The 20,058-nt window shown below is 37.4% G+C and overlaps 2 protein-coding genes and 1 pseudogene across 6 annotated transcripts in view; 2 read left to right on the top strand and 1 right to left on the bottom strand.

The window, feature by feature from the left end:
* EPYC (epiphycan) overlaps positions 1-3,332 on the top strand; it is a 41,322-nt gene extending 37,990 nt beyond the window's left edge. The window contains exon 7 of the mRNA XM_003823404.4: positions 2,682-3,332. Coding sequence (XP_003823452.1) covers positions 2,682-2,852 — 171 coding nt within the window. The 3' untranslated portion in view covers positions 2,853-3,332. The remainder of the gene's footprint in view (positions 1-2,681) is intronic.
* Positions 3,333-11,720: 8,388 nt separating this feature from the next.
* The window catches only part of CCER1 (coiled-coil glutamate rich protein 1), a 51,185-nt gene continuing 42,847 nt past the window's right edge, over positions 11,721-20,058 (top strand). For 3 of the 5 annotated variants that reach the window (XM_055095978.1, XM_055095979.1, XM_055095976.2), the window contains exons 1-2: positions 11,818-13,578; positions 14,098-14,238. In XM_055095978.1, the coding sequence (XP_054951953.1) occupies positions 12,284-13,495 (1,212 nt within the window). In that variant the 5' untranslated portion in view covers positions 11,818-12,283 and the 3' untranslated portion in view covers positions 13,496-13,578; positions 14,098-14,238. Of the gene's footprint in view, positions 14,754-20,058 lie in introns of those variants that run through there. The other 2 variants (XM_055095977.1, XM_055095975.2) reach the window with 2 other exon arrangements.
* LOC100971724 (putative uncharacterized protein encoded by LINC00615) overlaps positions 19,117-20,058 on the bottom strand; it is a 29,902-nt pseudogene continuing 28,960 nt past the window's right edge.

Genomic DNA, 20,058 nt, shown 5'->3' with positions numbered 1-20,058 from the left:
GAAAAAAGTCACAAATTACTAAAATCAGGAATAAGAAAGGGGACATTACTACCAAACTTACAGGAATAAGAAGGATCATAAGGATTACTATAACAACTGTAAGCCAACAAATTAGATTAAATGAACAAATTTCCAGAAAAATGCAAGCTATTGAAATTGACGAAAGAATGGATAATCTGAATAGAGCTATAATAAGCAAATATATTAACTTAGCAATTTAATATCTTCCAAAAAAGACAACCCACTCCCACATGGATTTACTGGTTAACTTTATCAAACATTTAAAGAAGAATTCATAATAATCTTTCACAACTATTTCAAATAACAACAAAAAAGAGAACATTTCCTTCCTAACCCATTCTGTGAAGCCAATATTACCCAATAACAATACTCGACAAATACATCACCAGAAAATGAAACTACAGGCCAATATCCTTTATAAATATTGATGCAAATCGTCTCAACAAAACATAACAAACTGAATTCACCAACATATAGAAAAGATTACACATCACGACCAAATGGGATTGCAGAAATATAAGAATAGTTTAACATTTAAAAATCAACCAATGTAATATATTAATAGAATAAAGGGCTTAAAACCATATGATTATTTCAATAGATGTCAAGAAAAGCATTTGACAAAATCCAACACCATTTTATTATAATATTACTAAAAAAATAAAACTAGGAATAGAAGGAACTTCTTCAATCCAATAAAGAACATCTATAAATAACTCAGGCTAACATTATCTTCAATGGAGAAAGACTGAACGCTTTCTTCCTAAGAACAGAAACAAGACTAAAATTGTTTGTCTCACCACTTCTATTCAGTATTGAGCCTGGCAGTTATAGCTAGGACTATTAGGAAAAATAAATACATAAAATATAGTAAATAAATAGTTTCCAAATTGAAAATAAGGTCATTCTTCTATTTTCAGATGACATAATCTTGCATATAAAAAATATTAAGGAATCCACTAAAAACTAGTTGAACTAATAAATGAGTTCACCAATGTGGCAGGTTACAAAATCAATATACAAATATCAATTGTATGCAGGATATCTATACACTAGCAATGAACAATCTGAAAAAAAATTAAGAAAACAATCCTGTTTATAATAGTCACAAAATTTTAAAGGTATCTAAAAGAAATTTAACAAAGGCAGTACAAGCTCTGTATACTTAAAGCTACAACACATTGTTGAAATTAAGATCTAAATAAAGAAAACATAATTCCATATTCATGAATCAGAAGACTTACGACTAAGGTGGAAATGGTCCCCAAATTAATCTACAAATCTTAGGTATAGAAAATTCTAAGGAATCCACTAAAGTATTTGAACTAATAAATAAGTTCAGCAATGTTATAGGTTATAAAATCAATATAAACTATCAATTATGTTTCAATACACTAACAATGAACAAAAACACAGTGAGATACCAACTCATACTCACTTATTTGGCTAAAATAAAAGAGACAATTAGAAGCATTGGTTAAGACGCAGACAAAATTGTAACCCTCATACATTGTCGGTAGAAGTGTAAAATGGTGCACCTACTTTGGAAAACAGTCTGACATTTCCTCAAAATAAAACATGAAGTTACTATATGACTCAGCAATTCAACATCTAAGTATATACCCAAAAGAACTGAAAGCGTATGTACATACAAAACTTTTACACAAATGTTAACAGAAGTATATTCATAAGAGGCATAATTTGGATTTGGAAATAATTCAAATTTCCATTAATTGATGAATAAACAAAAATGTGGTATATCAATACAATGAAATACTATTGGACAACAAAAAAGAATGAAGTACCAATACATCCTACAACATGTATGAACTTTGAAAACACAATACTAAGCGAAAGAACTCAGTACCAAAAAATTTATATATAATTCTACTTACGTGAAATGTCCAGATAGGAAAATCTATATAAAAAGAAAATAGATTAACAGTTGCTGGGGTGGGAGGAGGGGAATGTGTGGTTTTCTTTTGGGGGTGTTGAAAATGCTTTAAAATTAGACAGATGGTTGCAAAACTCTGTTAATACACTATAAAACACTGAACTGTACCATTTAAGTGGGTGAATTTTATGGTATGTGAGATACAGTAAATAAACCTAGGTTTAAAAATCCAGTCCTGGGCCCTGCTTATCTTCCAGATATTTGCTCCCTCCTTCCTTCCCCTCACTACAGCCACATTGACTTGAATGTCGAATGTTGAGGGAGGAGCATTCCATGTTGATTCCTCAGGACTCTAAACCTGATGTTCTCTGTGCCTAGAATGTTCTTCCCTTGTTTTTTTCCATGCCTTTTTCTTCTTGTCAATCCATTCTCAGTTCAATTGTTACCTCTAAAGATAACTTTTCATAGTCATCCTATTTTCTTCACAATACTCATCATTTTTGGAAATAACTTGTTTTTCTTTCAGTAGTTTTCTCACCTCAAATTGTATTTCTCTTACTGAAGTATAAGCTCCTTAAAAACAGGAGCATGTCTATTTCCTAATTTACCCCCATTGCTTAGAAAGTGCTTGGCATATACATTAAGTAATTTTGATTGAGGAAAATAACAAAAGAATAAAAACAAGGGTGAAGCACAGTGGACTGCACTATCAGTCAATACTAAGAATGTGTTATATCTTGTCATAATTTATTTTCATCTTTTTTAGAATAACAACATTCTGGAAATGCACGAAGATACGTTCTGCAATGTTAAAAATTTGACTTATATTCGTAAGGCACTAGAGGACATTCGATTGGATGGAAACCCTATTAATCTCAGCAAAACTCCTCAAGCATACATGTGTCTACCTCGTCTGCCTGTTGGGAGCCTTGTCTAATTTCAGATAATGGTTAGCATTATGATGGCTACTATAAATAAACCATTCTTACTGCACTCTTCCAAAACAAAACTCAGCATGATACTTTGAGATTGTGTTCTGAGAGATGATATGACTACATAAACTACAATTAAAAATGTTATAATATAATGAAAATGTAGTAATTTAAGAAAACACCAGATGAGTTAGGAATAAACCTATAACATTTATAAAAAAGAGCAAAACTAAGTGATAGAAAATATTTCACACATGTTCTTATAGATCATGTATCACTTGCAAGTTTTAGGAGTTCATATCCTATATCATTTCAAATTAAGTACATAATAAAGTAAAATTTTGAAATGAACACTTTAGGTATTTTTGCCAAGATTTAGATGTTGTTAATTAAACTTTTCTCTTCCTTTTTTTTTCACTAAAGCATGTTTATTCCCCTAATCCATTAAAGAGCATGAAAAAAAGAATAAATGTATTTGAAAATTATAATGGCCTTGTGAAATAGTCATTATAATGACACCATGCAAATAATCATATCCAACAATAATACACATAACCTGCAGTTTTTGAATGATAACTTTTTATTATTTTAAAGAGTTGACAACTCATTTTAGATTTTCGATAAACTGATTAGTTATATAGTGTATTTCTGTGTGCCTGTAAGAAAAATAAAATATAGAAAATGGAAAATATAGAAGATGATATGATAATCATATTAGGGAAGAAGTAATACTTTCTAAGGAGAGTTCGTCTTTCTAAAATGTATAATCATAATACAGGCACATACATGGTTCAAAACTGAAAGACAATAAAAGAGTATTCAATGAAAGGTAAGTTTCCTTCCAGCTGCAACACCTCCAGGTCTACTCCCCAGAAATAATGTTTTCTTGCATAATTTTATAAACATTTCCACAAGAAACAAAAACTTGCATATAAGTAACTTTTTCTTTTTTACACAAATACATATGTGCACATGCTACATGTGCATTTCACCAGAATGTGTGTATTTATACATAAAATATGCATTTTTAAGTACAGAAGATAAACACTATTCTGAACTTTGCTTGTTTAATTTAAAATTATTGCTGGATGATCATTCCATATCAGCACATATAGCTGTACTGATTCTGAAAACCACATATCAGTCCATCACATGGATGTACATTTTTTTCATTTACACCAAACTGCAAAGAATACCCTTACTTGAACATGAATAAGTTTGTATACATGTGAGAGTACATGTATCGATAAAATCATGCAAGTAGAATTCTAGGTCAAAGATTATTATTTTGAATTTTAATAAACATTACTAAATTGCCCTTCAAAGACAGTGTAACCACTTACACTTTCACCAACAGTGTGGGAAAGTACATAATTCTCTAGAACTTCACTAAGATGGTTTAGTATCGAATCTTTTCATCACTTCATAGTCTATTTCTGAATTAACATATTAAAAAAGAGACAATTAATTGTTTTGTAGTATATCAACAGAGCTTTGCAACCATCTGTCTAATTTTAATCCAGGTAACCTCCATATGATCTTTAAAAAGGCCAACTGGTTTGGTGCTTTAATCTGCTTTTTTTTTTTTTTTTTTTTGAGACGGACTCTCGCTCTGTGGCCAGGCTGGAGTGCAGTGGCGTGATTTCGGCTCACTGCAACTTATGCCTCCCGGGTTCAGGCGATTCTCCTGCCTCCACCTCTCAAGTAACTGGGACTACAAGTGCGTGCCACCACACCCAGCTATTTTTTTGTATTTTTAGTAGAGACGGAGTTTCACTATGTTGGCCAGGATGGTCTCAATCTCCTGAAGTCGTGATCTGCATGCCTTGGCCTCCCAAAGTGTTGGGATTAAAGGCATGAGCCACTGCGCCCTGACCTGTAATTGTTTTTTAACAGTACCTAGAAGAATGTTTGAATAACCGGAAGGCAGGAATCTCAGAGACCTATCTTTAAAATTCTACCTAACACAATCTCCAAATCCTAGTAGTATAAGCAAGTGGTGATGCACCATAGATAATGACCTTCTTTCTCTACTCTTAAATCCTCCTAGAAACACATAAAAAAAATAGTGATGATAGTAGTGGGAATAATAGGGAAACAGTAACATTTAATGAAAGCCTTTTATTATTGTTTCTCTGGGATGGAATAGTCATCCTTTGATGATGTCTCTATGTGGACAAAGAAATATACAATGTCACTGACTTTTCAATTTCTGCTGTGCCAATGAGGTAGACAAGTGGATGATTTGGTTTTGATTCTCTTGTTATAGTTTAAGAAAAAGAATTGCAATGATTCTTTGAAAAATTAAGTTATTTTAAACATGTAGACATATTTTTAGCCAAAACTATCTTCTAATGTTACTTTTGCTTGCTTTTGTGGGAAATATAAATGAAAGTAATAAGGGCAAAAGAAAAATCGTTTGCTATATCTTATTGTGTACGCATTTTAATGAGGTTAAATGATTAACACTGTCAGTGGACAAACTTGTAGCTCCCAGAGTGTCCATACAATCTCAGGACAACTTTGCACAACTCTTACTAAAATAGAAATAAGAGCTATACAACATCACTGCTATAAAATAGAAGGAGCCATATAACAGTATACTTTAGAGGATAGTGTCAGAAAATCATTTTTAGGCCTGGCGTTTAACTTTGAAGCATACTAAATGTTGTTTTAAAGTTAATTCATGTATACACACATTGTTATAATAGCAACCAACTATTGGATACAAACTATGTGCCAGGCATCTACTAAGGTTTTCAGCATGTATTAATTCACAATATCCTAGGAGCTGGAGATAATCACTATTCCAAGTCACAAATCAGAGAAGAGAGCTTAAATAACTTGGCCTGGATCCACAGCCGACTCCTAAATCCTGTGCTATTTGACTCCATTGTTGCACCTAAAGTACCACAGATATGACTTTTTCCAGTTTTATAAAATAAAGAAAATGGTGTACAGGCTGGACAAAGATGCAAAGATCAGCACCGGCTTTTTGTATGCAACAGTGACTTCCCACTGGTCTAGTGCCTTATTTCAAGCACCATGGAGGGACCATTTCCCGAGGCCAGAGTAGTCCTCCAGATACCTGGCCTCTGGAAAATCAGCAAAAAGACGGACTGAGATACTTAGTGCCATCAGGGTAAGTGGAGACTCCCAGCAGACAGTACTGACTTATTCATTAGGTACAGTCGGCACAGTGCCCACAGCTTGCAAGAGCCTTCGGAACATACGAAAATATTTAGTTTCTTTTAAAATAAAGAGAATGTGGTAATAATAATATATGTGCAATAATCAGTCAAACCTGGATTATATTCTTCTCTGTAGCAACAAGCCATAAAATAGAGTTTAATTAATTTTTTATGAAGAAAGGGGTCCATGGAAGTCTTAATGAGGTCCTGCCTACAAAAACATTATTGATGATAACAGATCTCCCCCCACAAATGGCATAGAATAACTTTCTGTCCTCACAGCCTACTCAGCATACAATTATTACAGAATCTGGGGGAAGAAGAGATTTTAGCAAGAAATAAAATGAAATAAATAAAATACTGGGATAAAAAGGGCAATATTATACAAATGTTATGGTGCTAACTGACATTCTCACAGGCATTATGACTGCCTACTGACAAGGTGGCTTTGCAGATGTAGTTTGACATGAACTCTAGAAGAACAAAGTGTTCACTATAACTCTTAAATTGTGATGATAATATTTTAGTGATCCTGCTAAATGTATCATATTTAAGTGGCCACTTCAAATACCTCATATTCTTATCTGAAAACTCTAAATTTAAAACTGACTTCTGATTAAAACACAACATATATTTTTAAGCATCAAATTGTTTTTTTTTCCTATTCAGTTGTTATATATGTTTATTTTTCTCTAAATATTACAGGTAACTTGCCAAGAAAAAAATGAATACTGCATCCTACTTCCCCAGAATACATTATACTTTAAAACTACTTATAAGCAAATATGACCAGGCTAACAATTCCTATCTAAGTATTTCTGAGTGCCCAGGTTTTTCAGATGTGATAACTACAATATGTTGTGTTAATCCTCTGCAAATCTTGAATTGTTATAGGATCAATAATAATTTCAAGAGGTGGTAGCAAATAATATCTACACATAGTACTATGATTTGTAAAACTGGCATTTCTTATTTTTCTGAATCTATAGAAACATTGTCATTACAAAGTTAACTCCCTCTTCAAAATTTGCTTAAAATGACTCGAGGATTCATAAATGGAAAAAACCACAATGGTGTTCCCTGATGTACAACACACCTCAAAAATCTGCAAACTAACCCCAAAACTTCCCAAATTATTAAGAGAAAGCAATATGCCCTTTGAATCTCTATCTCAGCTTTGAAAAGCTAGAAAGGCTTAATACTTTGTACTTAGCCTTTGTGACCACAAGATGGCGTTGACCCTTTGGTTTTAAAATTCTGCTGCGTGGATGTCTGCAGTAGGAAAAGGCAAGCCTGACAGAACATGTATTTTTAAGCATCAAATTGCTTTTTTTACTATTCAATTGCTATATATGTTTATTTTTCTTTAAATGTTACAGGTTATTTGCCAAGAAAAAAATGAGCACTGCGTCCTACTGCCCCAGAATACATTATACTTTAAAACTACTTATAGGCAAGCATGCATTCTATTTATTTTTGTATCACATAGCACTGTATTAGTGACATAGATGGATCTAAAAAATATTTGTTGAATTTCATTTATCTGACTGGATCGGGCATATCCAACTTTTCTCTGAAGAATTTTATTTACAAGTTTAATTGGCAGAGGTTTGCTTTTTCAAAGCCAATTGAAAAATGCTAAAGTATAACAAAAACACCCAATTCTACGCACAAGAATAAAAGGTAATTAATACTGCAACCTGGAATTGTTTAAAAATGGAATTCATGATAAAACACAAAAATGAGTTGTTTACTTGTCAGTTTGTTTTGTATAGGAATTGTTGCTGACTGTATTTTGAATGAGCTACTACTGCCATCAAGTGTTACAATTCTTCTTTTCAAGTCACAAAAATGCACAAAAACCAACACCAAAATTGCAGTATGTTTTCAACTTAAAAACATAATGCTCTGCACAACATAAAACATAGCAGAGCCTACGCCATCATACGGCACTTATTACAATTTGAAAAAGGCCAACAGTGTCATTAAAATCTTCCAAATAAAGTAGCAACAAGTGAGTATGAACAACATATTTGACTCAATTTACTTTATATATGTGGGAAACTGATGGTAAGATTGTCTGCCTCCTGGTCTCCTGGTGTTCACACCTTTGTGTAATACCCACTCCCCCAACCCCTCCACACAGCGTGTCCACGGGGACCTGGGCCTTGCTTCTAACCCACAGACTATGGCAAAGGTGATGGAAAACCCAGGATTATGTTAAGGCAAGAATGTCAAGGCCAGGATTATCATAAACAGCCACACACTTTCACACACACACACGTGTATATGTCTGTATTTACATCTGTAACTTTCCATCTTGCTAGGAGAAACTATGGAGATTTTTTTGCCAGTTTGATGATGTGAGCAGCCCCGTTGAGGAAGCCCACAGTTCTTGCTTTGGGCAGTGTCTAAGAACTGCCCTTAGCCTCTAGGACTAGTGGGTGGCCTCAAGTCCTAAAGCTGGGCTCCAGCCAACAGAGAGCTAAAAGGCAGGGCCATCAGTCTTACAGCCACGGGGAATAAATTCTGCCAATGCCATAAATGATCTTAGGAGTGAATTTTTCTGAATTGAGCACATCAGTGAGAACTCAAACCATTCAAAATCTTAATAACAGCCTGTAGCAGTCTGTTCTCATGCTGCTAATGAAGACATACCCGAAACTGCACAATTTATAAAGAAAAAGAGGTTTAATGGACTCACAGTTCTACTTGGCTGGGGAGGCCTCACACTCATGGCAGAAGGTAAAAGAGGAGCAAAATCACGTCTTAAGTGGTGGCAGGCAAGACAGAATGTGAAGCAAGAGAAAGGTGTTTCCCCTTAGAAAACCATCAGATCTCGTGAGACTTATTCACTACCAGGAGAACAGTATGGGGAAACCACCCCCATGATTCAATTATCTCCCACTGGCTCCTTCCCACAACATGTGGGAATTATGGGAGCTACAATTCAAGATGAGATTTGGGTAGGGACACAGCCAAACCATATCACAGCCTGTTGAACCCATGGACAAAGGGCCCACTAAGATATTCCTGGACCCCTGATTCCTGAAAACCTTGAGATAATAAATGTATGTTGTTTTAAGTAACCAAGGTTGTGATCATTTGTTATGCAGCAACAGAAAGCTAATACAATATTCAACAACAGGATGAATGTGTTATATTTCAATATTGAATCAGAATATTTCATTTCATGGTATTGAAAGAATATGGGTCAATTAAAAATGTGTCCTTACATTGGTCAACAGGTACAAAGTTACAGGTAGGGAGAAGGAGTAAGTTTTGGTGTTCTAATGCACATCAAGGTGACTACAATGAACACTAATGTATTGTGTATTTCAAAATAGCTATAAGAGAGGATTTTAAATTCTCACCACAATTAAACGACAAATACTTGAAGTAATATACTAATTAGCCTAATTTGATCATTTCATAAAGTATATATGTATGGAAATATCACATGCTGCCATATATATATACAATCATTTGTCACTAAAAAAATAACTATAAAAGTGTCTTTAAAAATTAATTAAATGTCTGACTTTTTGTTTAACATGCTTTAGTGGTAAATTTTCTTGGATGATTTACCAGTACATTCAAAACTTGTATTATAATTCCAATCTCTGTAAACTTAAAATTGTAATCAAAATAATAAATTGCTCCTTCTCTTAAGAAAATTCGGGCAAGCCAATAACGTGTCAATGTTGTTTAGTAGGGAGAATAAATATTCTCACCATGCAAAAGGTATACAATGCCAAGATTAACTGTATAAAGGTCACATCAACTGATCAAAAAATGATGTCCTTAATTACCTGTAAAATGAGTTAACCATCTCTTTTAAAACAAAAAGAAACTGATTGGAATTTCAACGCAGCAACATGGTCCATCTGTAATGCTCTCAATTAAAACCCATTTTTGCATAACACACATGTCCTTAGAAAAAAATAAAACTGGGCTCTCACCATTCCATTTTGAGTACACAGAGCAGGGTCAGAATAACTGCCAAAGGTGAGTCCATATCTAGAAAGGGATACTGCAGGCTAAACATGTCAGCATTCTGTACTCTGAGTCAAGCAGGGGTGTCCTCAGCAAACCACAGAGCAAATGAAATTAAATGAAGCCTGTGGATTCTACAGGTCTCAGGGCAAATGTTGGAGTCCTGATCCAAGACCCCCTATAATGTTCTCAATTTTCAGCCAGGAATGCATAAATGACCTTTGCCAGCTTCAGGGCTTTCACACATTTTGCTTTTCTGGCATTTAATGGAGCCTTATATAGACTGAAGTTCCCAGCAGGCAGTTTTCCATTTTGTGCAATTCCACTCAGCACAGAAAAGTAATAAAGGGATATACACTGAGACGGTTTTCTCTAGGACCAAGTATGGTAGCACTTTCCTTGACGTTTTACAAAGAAGGACAAGAAAAGGACACAAGCCAGGGTGGGGATGCCTATTTTTGCATCAAGAACAAGTGCCTTTACATATACTATATCACCTCTTTTAGAAGTCATGAAGTATTTACAAATAAGGATGATAGTTAACAGTTACTGAGTACTTACAGGGTACCTGCACTAAGTACTTGAAGGAATTACAGTAAGTCCTCACTTAGCATCATAGGTTCTTGGAAACTGCTACTTTTAAATGAGAAGACATATAATGAAACGTGGTTTTGTTATTGTTGTTGTTTTGCCTCAGCAACGTTATAAGGAAATGACATTGAGCAAAACATTAATATTAGAGGACCTGCTATATGCATTTAATTCTTTACACAACCGTATGGAAAAGGTAGTATAATCATGGTATGGGTAAGGAAACTGAGGCTTACAGAGATTAATAATTGGTGAGTTGAAGTTGAATCCCATTTATTTAAATTAAAACCCATATGCTTAACCACAATGCTTTAAAGGCTTCCCGTGTATATGCTGTATGGTCAGTGAAGGGACAAAAGGAAAGACAATCAGAATATTCCTCTTCCCAAGGACAAACCTGTGGTATTCATTATGGTAATAATAATATTTGTTTAATTGAGGTACACATGTACGGTATATTACCAATAGCAAAGTACCTTCCCAAATGTTATGTCATTTAGTTATCACAAGGGTCCTACTGGGGGTTTGGTAGAACACATAGCAATGTCATTAGGAACCTAACTTTTGGGTCAAACAGGTTTAGGCTTAAATCGTAGCCTGGAAATTTGTTAGCCCCACAACCATGGGGAAATTAACCTCTCAGTTCCCTCATCTGTGACAGGTGATAAGATACGCCTACCTCTCAGGGTAGATGACAGGATTATTTGTCAGTGAGCACATGCAATAATAAATGTTTGTGGTCTTGTTTTATTTATTATGAATCCCAGTTCTCAGGAGTAAGAAGAGTTGGCACCGGCCAGAAGGTAAGAGGTTGGGCAAAGTTTTCTTTCTCCAGTAATTTTCCATGATCCCTTAGGCCCTCCAAAGGTGTAGAATGTGGGGTTTTCAAAACTCAACTTCTCCCGCCCCCACCGGGTTCAGATGAAGGCCCATCTTCTAAACCCCCGCCTCAAGGTGATACAAAGCTTTCGGATAAACTGCCTCCAGACTTGCTTGAATTGAGCAGCAGAAACCCAGCCTGGGCCCCTCTTCACCTCCCCCAAACGCTGCGTCACAAGCCCCCTGCAAATGTTCACCTGGAGCCTGGTTCCGGACAGAACCCGGCCTTGCACACAGGGAGGACGACTTCGACCCCAATTGGCTGTTGCCCTGGGTGACCAAGAACGCGGTGGGCACGCGGGAGACCACAGCCAGTATTTAAAGGCTGCCGCTGCCCTCGCCACCACAGTCCTGCCAGGACGGCGACAGTGAAGCACCTGGGTTGAGAGGGAGCAAGAGGTAACTGCGCAACCCCTGCCTCCCCCGGCCCCAGCCCGTGCCTCAGCAGAGCCGGGTGTGGCGGGGACCCGGGAGTGGGTCTCACTGCGTGTCGCCTGCCAACACCTTCCTCCCCCACCATCCTTACCCAGCCCCAGTCCCACCCAGCACACCTGGGCGAGACAACCCAGGTGCGAAGGACAAGCGATTACTACCGAAGAGCGTGCAAACCAGGAAGAGAGCAGCCTCCTGGAGAGGAAAACGTGATCCCAGGGGTAGACACGTGGCGCTGCGTGGAGAGACAGGTTGACGAGACGAGGCTCTTCTGACCGTCCTATCTGGCAAAACTTGACGACAGCTTCAGGTCGCTACCATCTGGACCTCTCGGAGCTCCCTGAACCATGACTCAGACCCTCGACACAAGGGAAGACCCTCTGAACCTGGGCGGCGGCGGCGGCTGTGGCTGTGGCTGGGCACACTCGGCCTCCTTGAGCTCCTGGTCGTCCTGCCATCGAAGGCGCCCGGGTGCTCCAGTGTACAATAGGCCGCACCGATATAGCCCCAAGACCGAGTACGGGCCCACAAGGAAGCAGCCGAAGCAACAGCACGGCCCGGGCTTTTGGTTCCAACCACCCGTGTGCTCTAACTGGGGGTGCTGGGGAGGGCCCTGGCGCCCACCCCCTCCAGGATTCCGGAAGTTCCCCTGCCCGGTGCAACTGTTTCGGGTGTATGGCCTGCACCCTCTCTGCTTTTGCTGCTGCTCCTGCTGGAGCGGGTCCTGGAACCCTGGCTGGGTGAGGCCCCCAGGCAGGAAGAAGCGCTGGGGCCGCAGAGGCCGCGGCCTGCGCCACCACCCTCGCCGCTCCTCCCCGCGGAGCCCGCCAGCGGATGTGAGCACGCTGCCGCGGCCGGTCAAGCTGTATGAGTGGAGAGAGCCTGGCATGCGAGCGCCGCCCAACACCACCCAATTCATCATGAACCAGATCTACGAGGACATGAGGCAGCAGGAGAAGGTGGAGCGTCAGCAGGAGGCGCTGCGGGCGCAGAAGGCCACGGTGAGCGGCGAGGCCTCCCCAGCCAGATCCTCCGGAAACGACGCGCCCCCTGGCGGCAGCAAGGAAACCTGGGGACTGCAGGAAACTCTGTATGGCTTTGTGCAGAATCCCTCTCTAGCGTTCAGTCCCAACCCAGAGGAAAACCAGTCTCTTGCCCCGCTGCTGGTGGAAGAAGAGGAGGAGAAGAAAAATGATGATGAGGAGGAGTATGATCAGGAGGTGTGTGATGCAAAGGAGGCGAGCGAGGAGGAAGAAGAGGTCGAAGATGAGGAGGAAGAAGAGGTCGAAGAGGCTGAATATGTGGAGGAGGGAGAGGAGGAGGAAGAGGAGGAGCTGGAAGAGGAAGAGGAGGTCCTGGAAGAGGAAGAGGAGGTCCTGGAGGAGAACGAGCAGAGAGGGGAAGAATTTCACTTGCCTCTGGAAATGCCTTTATCAATCTTCATAGAGGCTGAAGAAAAGAGAGAGAACTTTATAAGCTGCACTTTTTTAAACCCAGAGCAGATAATTCCCAAAGTGCCACAGGAATCCCTGTTCATGGCACAGGACTTTAACTGTTAGACATCAGAAAAGGGATTGAGAAAAGGGATGGAACTGATTTGAGGCTAAACTGGATTAGCAATTTATTAAAAACTAATTAAAAAGTGAGTTCCATTAATAAACAGATCTATGTAAACACCTTCTTTGGCCATTATAAAATGTTTAAAATTTGATGTGTATGTGTATGACTATGGGTGGGTGGTGGGGGAGCTTTCAAATATAATTTTACTGGAACTGATTAAAGCCCAAGTATTTTATTACTACCATTTGAATATTTTCATTTGGTGTTTTCCCCTCTAGAAAACAGAGTTGCTGTAGTTTTTTTAAATCTGGCAATGCTGAAAAAGCGTTTGTTTTTGAAACAAATTTATACAACTTGGCCACTTAATGAGCTTGGAATAAAGAGATAATTTATTACATGCGTAAGAAGCACATTCTAACGCTACTAAATGTTCACCAGTGCTCTTAACATAACTGAAGCCATTTTCAATCCCTGTATTTTTTCAACAATATTTTTCCTCATAGATTTTTCCACCATCAGAGTTCATTTTTGAGGGTTGTATTTTGTTAACCTCATTTGCAGTCTCTTGTGTCATCGCTTATTGATATTCCTTGTTCCACAGTGCTATGGATCTTCCTCAGAAGAACATGAAGTTGCTTCTGTGGAACTGGTTATCTGCCATGGCCTCAACAATCCATAATCCAGTCATGGAGAGGATTCCCCATGGTCAGAAGTCAACTTGCACATCTAGTTAAAGTCCAAGGTAACTGCAAGCAATGGAACATGGCTTAGGTTTTGAAGCCTCGTTATTGGATATAGTCTTTATCCTAAGTTCTGAGGAGCCATAAAAATAGTTTTCCAGAATGGATTTTTTTTTTTTTAGATAAAAAGATTATCTACCTTTTGGGGGTGGAATATCTTATTTTGTTTTTGAATTTGTCTTTGTTATAAAGAAGAGTAAAACAAAGATGTGTAAGTGTGAGTCTGTGTGAGCTAGTTTCTGATGTCTAAACAGCAATTACCTATGGAGAATACATCATTCAAAATAATAGCTTTTGTTCAAACATTTTTAGGAAGTAATAATACATATCCTCCTGGACAGTTGATAAAAGTTCCATCCATAGCATATTTCCAGAATATCCCTAGATGATGAATTTAAACACGCCTTCTCAGAAATTAAATCTTTTGACTTTGAACCACAAGTTAGCATTTATTTGTTGAAGAGAAGAATGTGTGGTGATGTCTTACCTGAATGTTGGTTGTTACTGATATATTACAATTTTCAAGGTGATAAGCTTGAGCTATTAAATAATAAAAAGTATTAAAGTACCTTGCCTCTCATTTCTCATTATTGAAATATCACAAATCCATGCAGCAATGCTTCAGTGGCCAAAAGGATGAATAGAAGAAAGGGGGAAAAAACTTAGGAATTTTAAAATTACACCAAACATTCCAAATTGCAGTGGTGAATAACCAAAACTCTAAGAAATCATTACTTTCTACAAGATGCAATTTCTGAATGACCTATAAAATTAAAAGTAGCCATCCCTATGTGTTTTACTGTTCTAATATAGATAAGTAGAGGGAAATCAAGAATCCAGCTCCTGAAGCTAGGTAATAAATCCATGCAAGTCATAGCCCATAAATACTTTACTCATGACACTTAATCAAAAGGTCAAAGTTAAGTATGTTCTCACTGGAGAAGCCTTTTTTCATTTAGGATTGAATTTATTTACAATCCCATCTGGACATTTCTCTATTTCTTCCTGCAAAATATTTTAAATTTAAGAATTCACCACATATTAATTGCCTTCATATGCAAAGATGTTATTCACTAGTTATTTTAAGCGATGTAAACATGTGCAATGCCTCAGGAGTCTACATTCTTGTGCATGAACCATTATTCAGCAAATATTGAACTACTGGGGGCCAAGCACTGTGAACAGTGATAAGAATACAATGGTGAATAAGCAAAACACCATTCTGACATTGTTATTGTTTAGTAGAAAAGTCAGACATTAAATGAGTTAGATGGATTGCTCATTGCAAGTGGTCTGAAGGAAATGTACCACTATAAAAACATAGATCACTAGAGAACCCAGGAGTAAGGCTGAGGATGTTTATTGTGGGCAGACGGACCCCTAAGTCTAAAGGCCAAGAGCTGAGAGGAGCTTGATGCCTTTGAGGAACTGAGGATAGAAAGACCAGCATGTCTGGAAGCAACGGCCAATGACAAGTGAGAGAAGTATGCAGAATCCATATTATCTATTCTATTGACTTTTATGCCATCCATATCTTCTGGAATAGACCCCAGCAAAAATTAATGAGAGGAGAAAACTATTAGTCATTGATGATTCTCTACCTGACCTTTTTTTTTTTTTTTTTTTTTTTTAACTAGCCAGATACTGTGATGCTTGCTTTACTAATCCTGACGGCTAATATGAAATAATTAACCCATGTCAGGGGTTGAAGGGATTGGTCATCCCGGGACACCCACCATTCTAACCAACCACTATCATGTAATGAGGGGGATCTTAGGGTTTCTTGCTCAGCATGATTGGAGCACCACAGTTCTCAACTCCCATGGAGAGCCTCTTGCACAGTCTTTAGTTTTAGAGGTATGTGTACACATGAAGAGAAAATACAATTTTCCAAAATAAATTCATTATTATTAAAATAATTTCAAACTTTATTGGGTGAGCACAGTGAGGATGAGGTGCCAGTTAGGCATTTCTTTCAAGAATGGAGCTATTCTGCCAGTTGTCAGAAAAATAACATTATAAATCATAAAACATGATTATAGGGCCTGGACTTGATAAGCATTGTTGCTGTCTATTCTGAGGTTTTTTTCTCATGTAGAGATTCTGGCATTTTCATCCTCTAGAGACTGACAGCATTTCTTGATTTGTCTTCATTACTTTGTCTCCACAGTAACTTCGAGGAATTTTATTTGACATGAAAATATTAGCCCTCTAAAGATGGTAAATACACTTGACATCTAGAGATCAACTCTGAACTCTGAGTATGATTTTATAAAATTTTAGAACATCCGTATATGAGGAAGACAGTATTTGTAACATATTTAGTTCCATTAAAATAAATGTAGAGGTGAAATAACCAATCTCCTCCAGTTAACACAAACCTACAGATCTAGGAAATAAATGATACATCTCCCATAGGTGACCTTGGGTTAAGGGAGTCGATAAGACTAAAAAAAGTCCTTAAATTACAGGGTTTTTTTAGCAGCATAATAAAATGATACATGCAGCCATGTTTTGTATTCAATAAGGTTTATGGTAATATAAGACAACCGAAAATTACTCAATGTTGTCAAATCACCTTGGCCTTGATTATCTATATATTAAAATCGAAATCAGAATGTGGCTATCTTAGCTGTTTCAGTAGCTAAGTAGCATTTTTCTTTATTTAGTTTTAGTTAATTAGTGGAATACAGTCCAATGTCAAGGTCGGCTAATGGAAGAGAAGAAAAGATTTGGATGTGGCATGGGAAGGCCTGTATGTGTGTTGTCCTGCTGCCTAAGTGACCTGTGATGGTGGCCACTTGCCTTGGGTTTCTGTTTCCTCAGTGTTAGTGATTATACTTTATCACTTAGGTATATTGTGAAGACAAAATACTCAATATTTAAGAAGAATTGTATTATAACTGCAAAACACTGTTGACCATTATATGTTAAACTACATTTTATAAAGTTATCTCACATAATTTCTGAACATTAGTTCAGTCTAAATTTATTAGCAAGGCCCAGAAAGTCTCATAGCAATTCTATTGGGCTGACATATCAGATATTTCAGTTGTTATTAATACCACAGAACTAAGTATGAACAAGCTTGTCCTTGAAGTGTAGTTTTGGCTTCTGGTAAAATAGTGTGTAAATGGACACTTCACATGGTCTACTGCCATGATATTTAAAGTGTGGTCTATGAACCAGCAGCACTGACACCCAGGTGTTAGATCCATTGCAGAAGCCTCATGGGAATTTAATGATTTAAGACTATGGTTTATGCATTCAAAACTATCATTTATTGCTTGTGTGACCTCAGGGTTGTTACTGAAATTTTGACATCTCATTTTCCTCATCTATAGTACCTACCTCATGGATGAAATGAGATTGTAAAGACTAAGTGAGATAATAGTTACCAAGCACTCCGAACAGTGGCATTCAATACTTCCTAGTTACAATAAGTATTCAGTAAATACACAAATGAGGTCATAGACATGTTATGTGGTGTCTAAAAGTTACTTGTTAGTGATGCAAGCAACTATAAGTGTAAAATCTCCCAAAATAACAAAATGATTAATTAACTCTGCCCTATTTCCCCTAGTGTAACTCTAATCAGATACATTACCTTTGAGCTGCAGATACCATTATGCAGACTATATGAGAACCAGTTAAATCTCTAGAGTTGAACTCTTTCCCAAGATAATATTCTCTGTCCTTTATCTCCCCTCTGCCTCTGCCCTTGCCCCGGGTCAATGATGTTTCCTTTTACGGTTGACATTAATGCTCTAATGGTTGGTGCTAAGAATAACCCGTCCTTTTCCATAGAAGCAATGGATAGTTGAATGCATATTTTCAAAATAAAAATCAATGCAACTGTAATACTTGAAAAAAAAATTTGTAGTGGGTTAATAGTTTATATAAGTGATGCGATGACAATCTAACACAGGAATATTTTATGTGTATGTATATCAATATACACATTTGGTGGGAACAAATGCCTGAGTGGGATAAAATGTTATAAATGTTGCTTTGTTGCTTCTCATCTATAATTAAAGTAAAATCAAAATTTTACTTTAGAAAAATATTCATAAGAATTTATAGGTAACTTTATAGGTGTATAAGATAACTGGATATCATTCCTAATATTACCACTTTATTGAAGGTTCTGTTTTATGCTACACTTAAAATTAAGCTCATTGTAGATTAAGATACAGATACAGATATATGAAAATGCCAAACAATATTTAATGCCTGTTGTAAGTCACTTAGGTAGAACAGTTAAACTATCAAAATGTAGACGTTAGATTTCAAAACACATTTGAGTACATGCAAGGTGGTTAATATACATTATCACATTTAAACATATAACTATCCTATGAACTAATGCTTTATCTCCCTTTTTATAGATAAAATACCTGAAAATCAAAGGAAATTGTTTCGAGACCCAAGTCCTCAATTTTGTTAAAAGCTGTAGGTACACTGTGTTACTTGAACATTCTGTTATTTTATTTCAAACAACCTATCTAGAAACAAAACTTCCTTTAATAAATTTGACCTGAGTCCAAGGAGGGTAGGCACCTAGAGAGGAGATACTTAAATCCCTGTTTCAATTATAATTCTTATGCTAGCACACACAAATGTCAAGAGTGTGATATGCAAGGTGTAATTCACCCTTGCCAGGCCACTGGGCTGGAATCAGTCATCCTAGAGTATAAGTGCTTTTTGTGGTCAGGAGGAATTAGAAGAGAGTTATTTGGAGGATCAAGACACTGAAGAATATACTGCTTGAAAGGTGCTTGTATTGGTTCGAGCCCAGAGAGTGGGACCAACAAACAATACAAGGCGGTGTGGAGCAACATGCTGTTTTAACGAACGCCTGGCTGCAGGTGGGCTGAGGCCTAAGATGGCGTCAGCCCCAAGTGAGGACAGGACAGGGGTTTTATAGTCCTCTGTAAACAGGAAGTGTCCCAGTCTGACATGACTGCTACGTAGTACACGGATGGCCTCTTTCTCTATCTTCAGGGGTACATGTCTTCCGGCCAGGGTAGGTGTCTTCTGGCCAGGTAGATGTCTTTCGGGCAGCTCTCGTCCTGCTTTTGCTATCTTGCTGATGCACGCTGCTGGCGCAAGTGGTCTTGCTTCTTGGGACTGGGCCTCAAAAGGGAGGAGTTATTCATTCCCTTAAGCTTTCAGGCCCTGCGAGAATCTTTTACTGCTCTACCTATATATTGCTGCATGGTAATATGATCTAGTAGTTCTACTACAAGGGGCAGGGGGAGAGGCAGGGAGGGAGTGTTGGAGACAAATGTATTCCTGGAACAAACTACATTTAAATACTTCTCTGGCATTGCCTTAAATCAAGTATACTTTCATTTCAAGATAAATCCAGTCAAGATGGGTATAACAAGTGCAGAATTTAACTTTTAGATGTCAACCATTTTAGAAATCCGCTTACATATAAATACTTGTATAAATAGAGGTACATAGCAGAGTTTCTCTAACAGAAAAATCCTATATTCAGAAGGATTCCCAAGGGGAGTGACTGACAATTGCCCTCCTTGAATAATGGGCAGCTATAGGATACTACATAATAGAGCTAAAATGTTCTCTGTAACTATGAACACTAGGTCCTAATGCCCTACAACTTTGAGCCCCTAGTGACTTTTGACAACTTGCTAGGGTCTTTTCTCCACTGCAGATGCTATAGTACCCTAGTGGGTCTACCTTAGTATAACAAAATTATTTCCAACATGTAGACCATGCATGTATTTCTGACTCATTTCCAACTACTAAAGTATCTATAATTATCTCAATTATTGTAAAATTTAACATACAAACAA

Source organism: Pan paniscus, chromosome 10 (assembly GCF_029289425.2).
Source record: "Pan paniscus chromosome 10, NHGRI_mPanPan1-v2.0_pri, whole genome shotgun sequence".
Classification (NCBI taxonomy): domain Eukaryota; kingdom Metazoa; phylum Chordata; class Mammalia; order Primates; family Hominidae; genus Pan; species Pan paniscus.
This window is presented reverse-complemented; position numbering and strand designations above follow the sequence as displayed.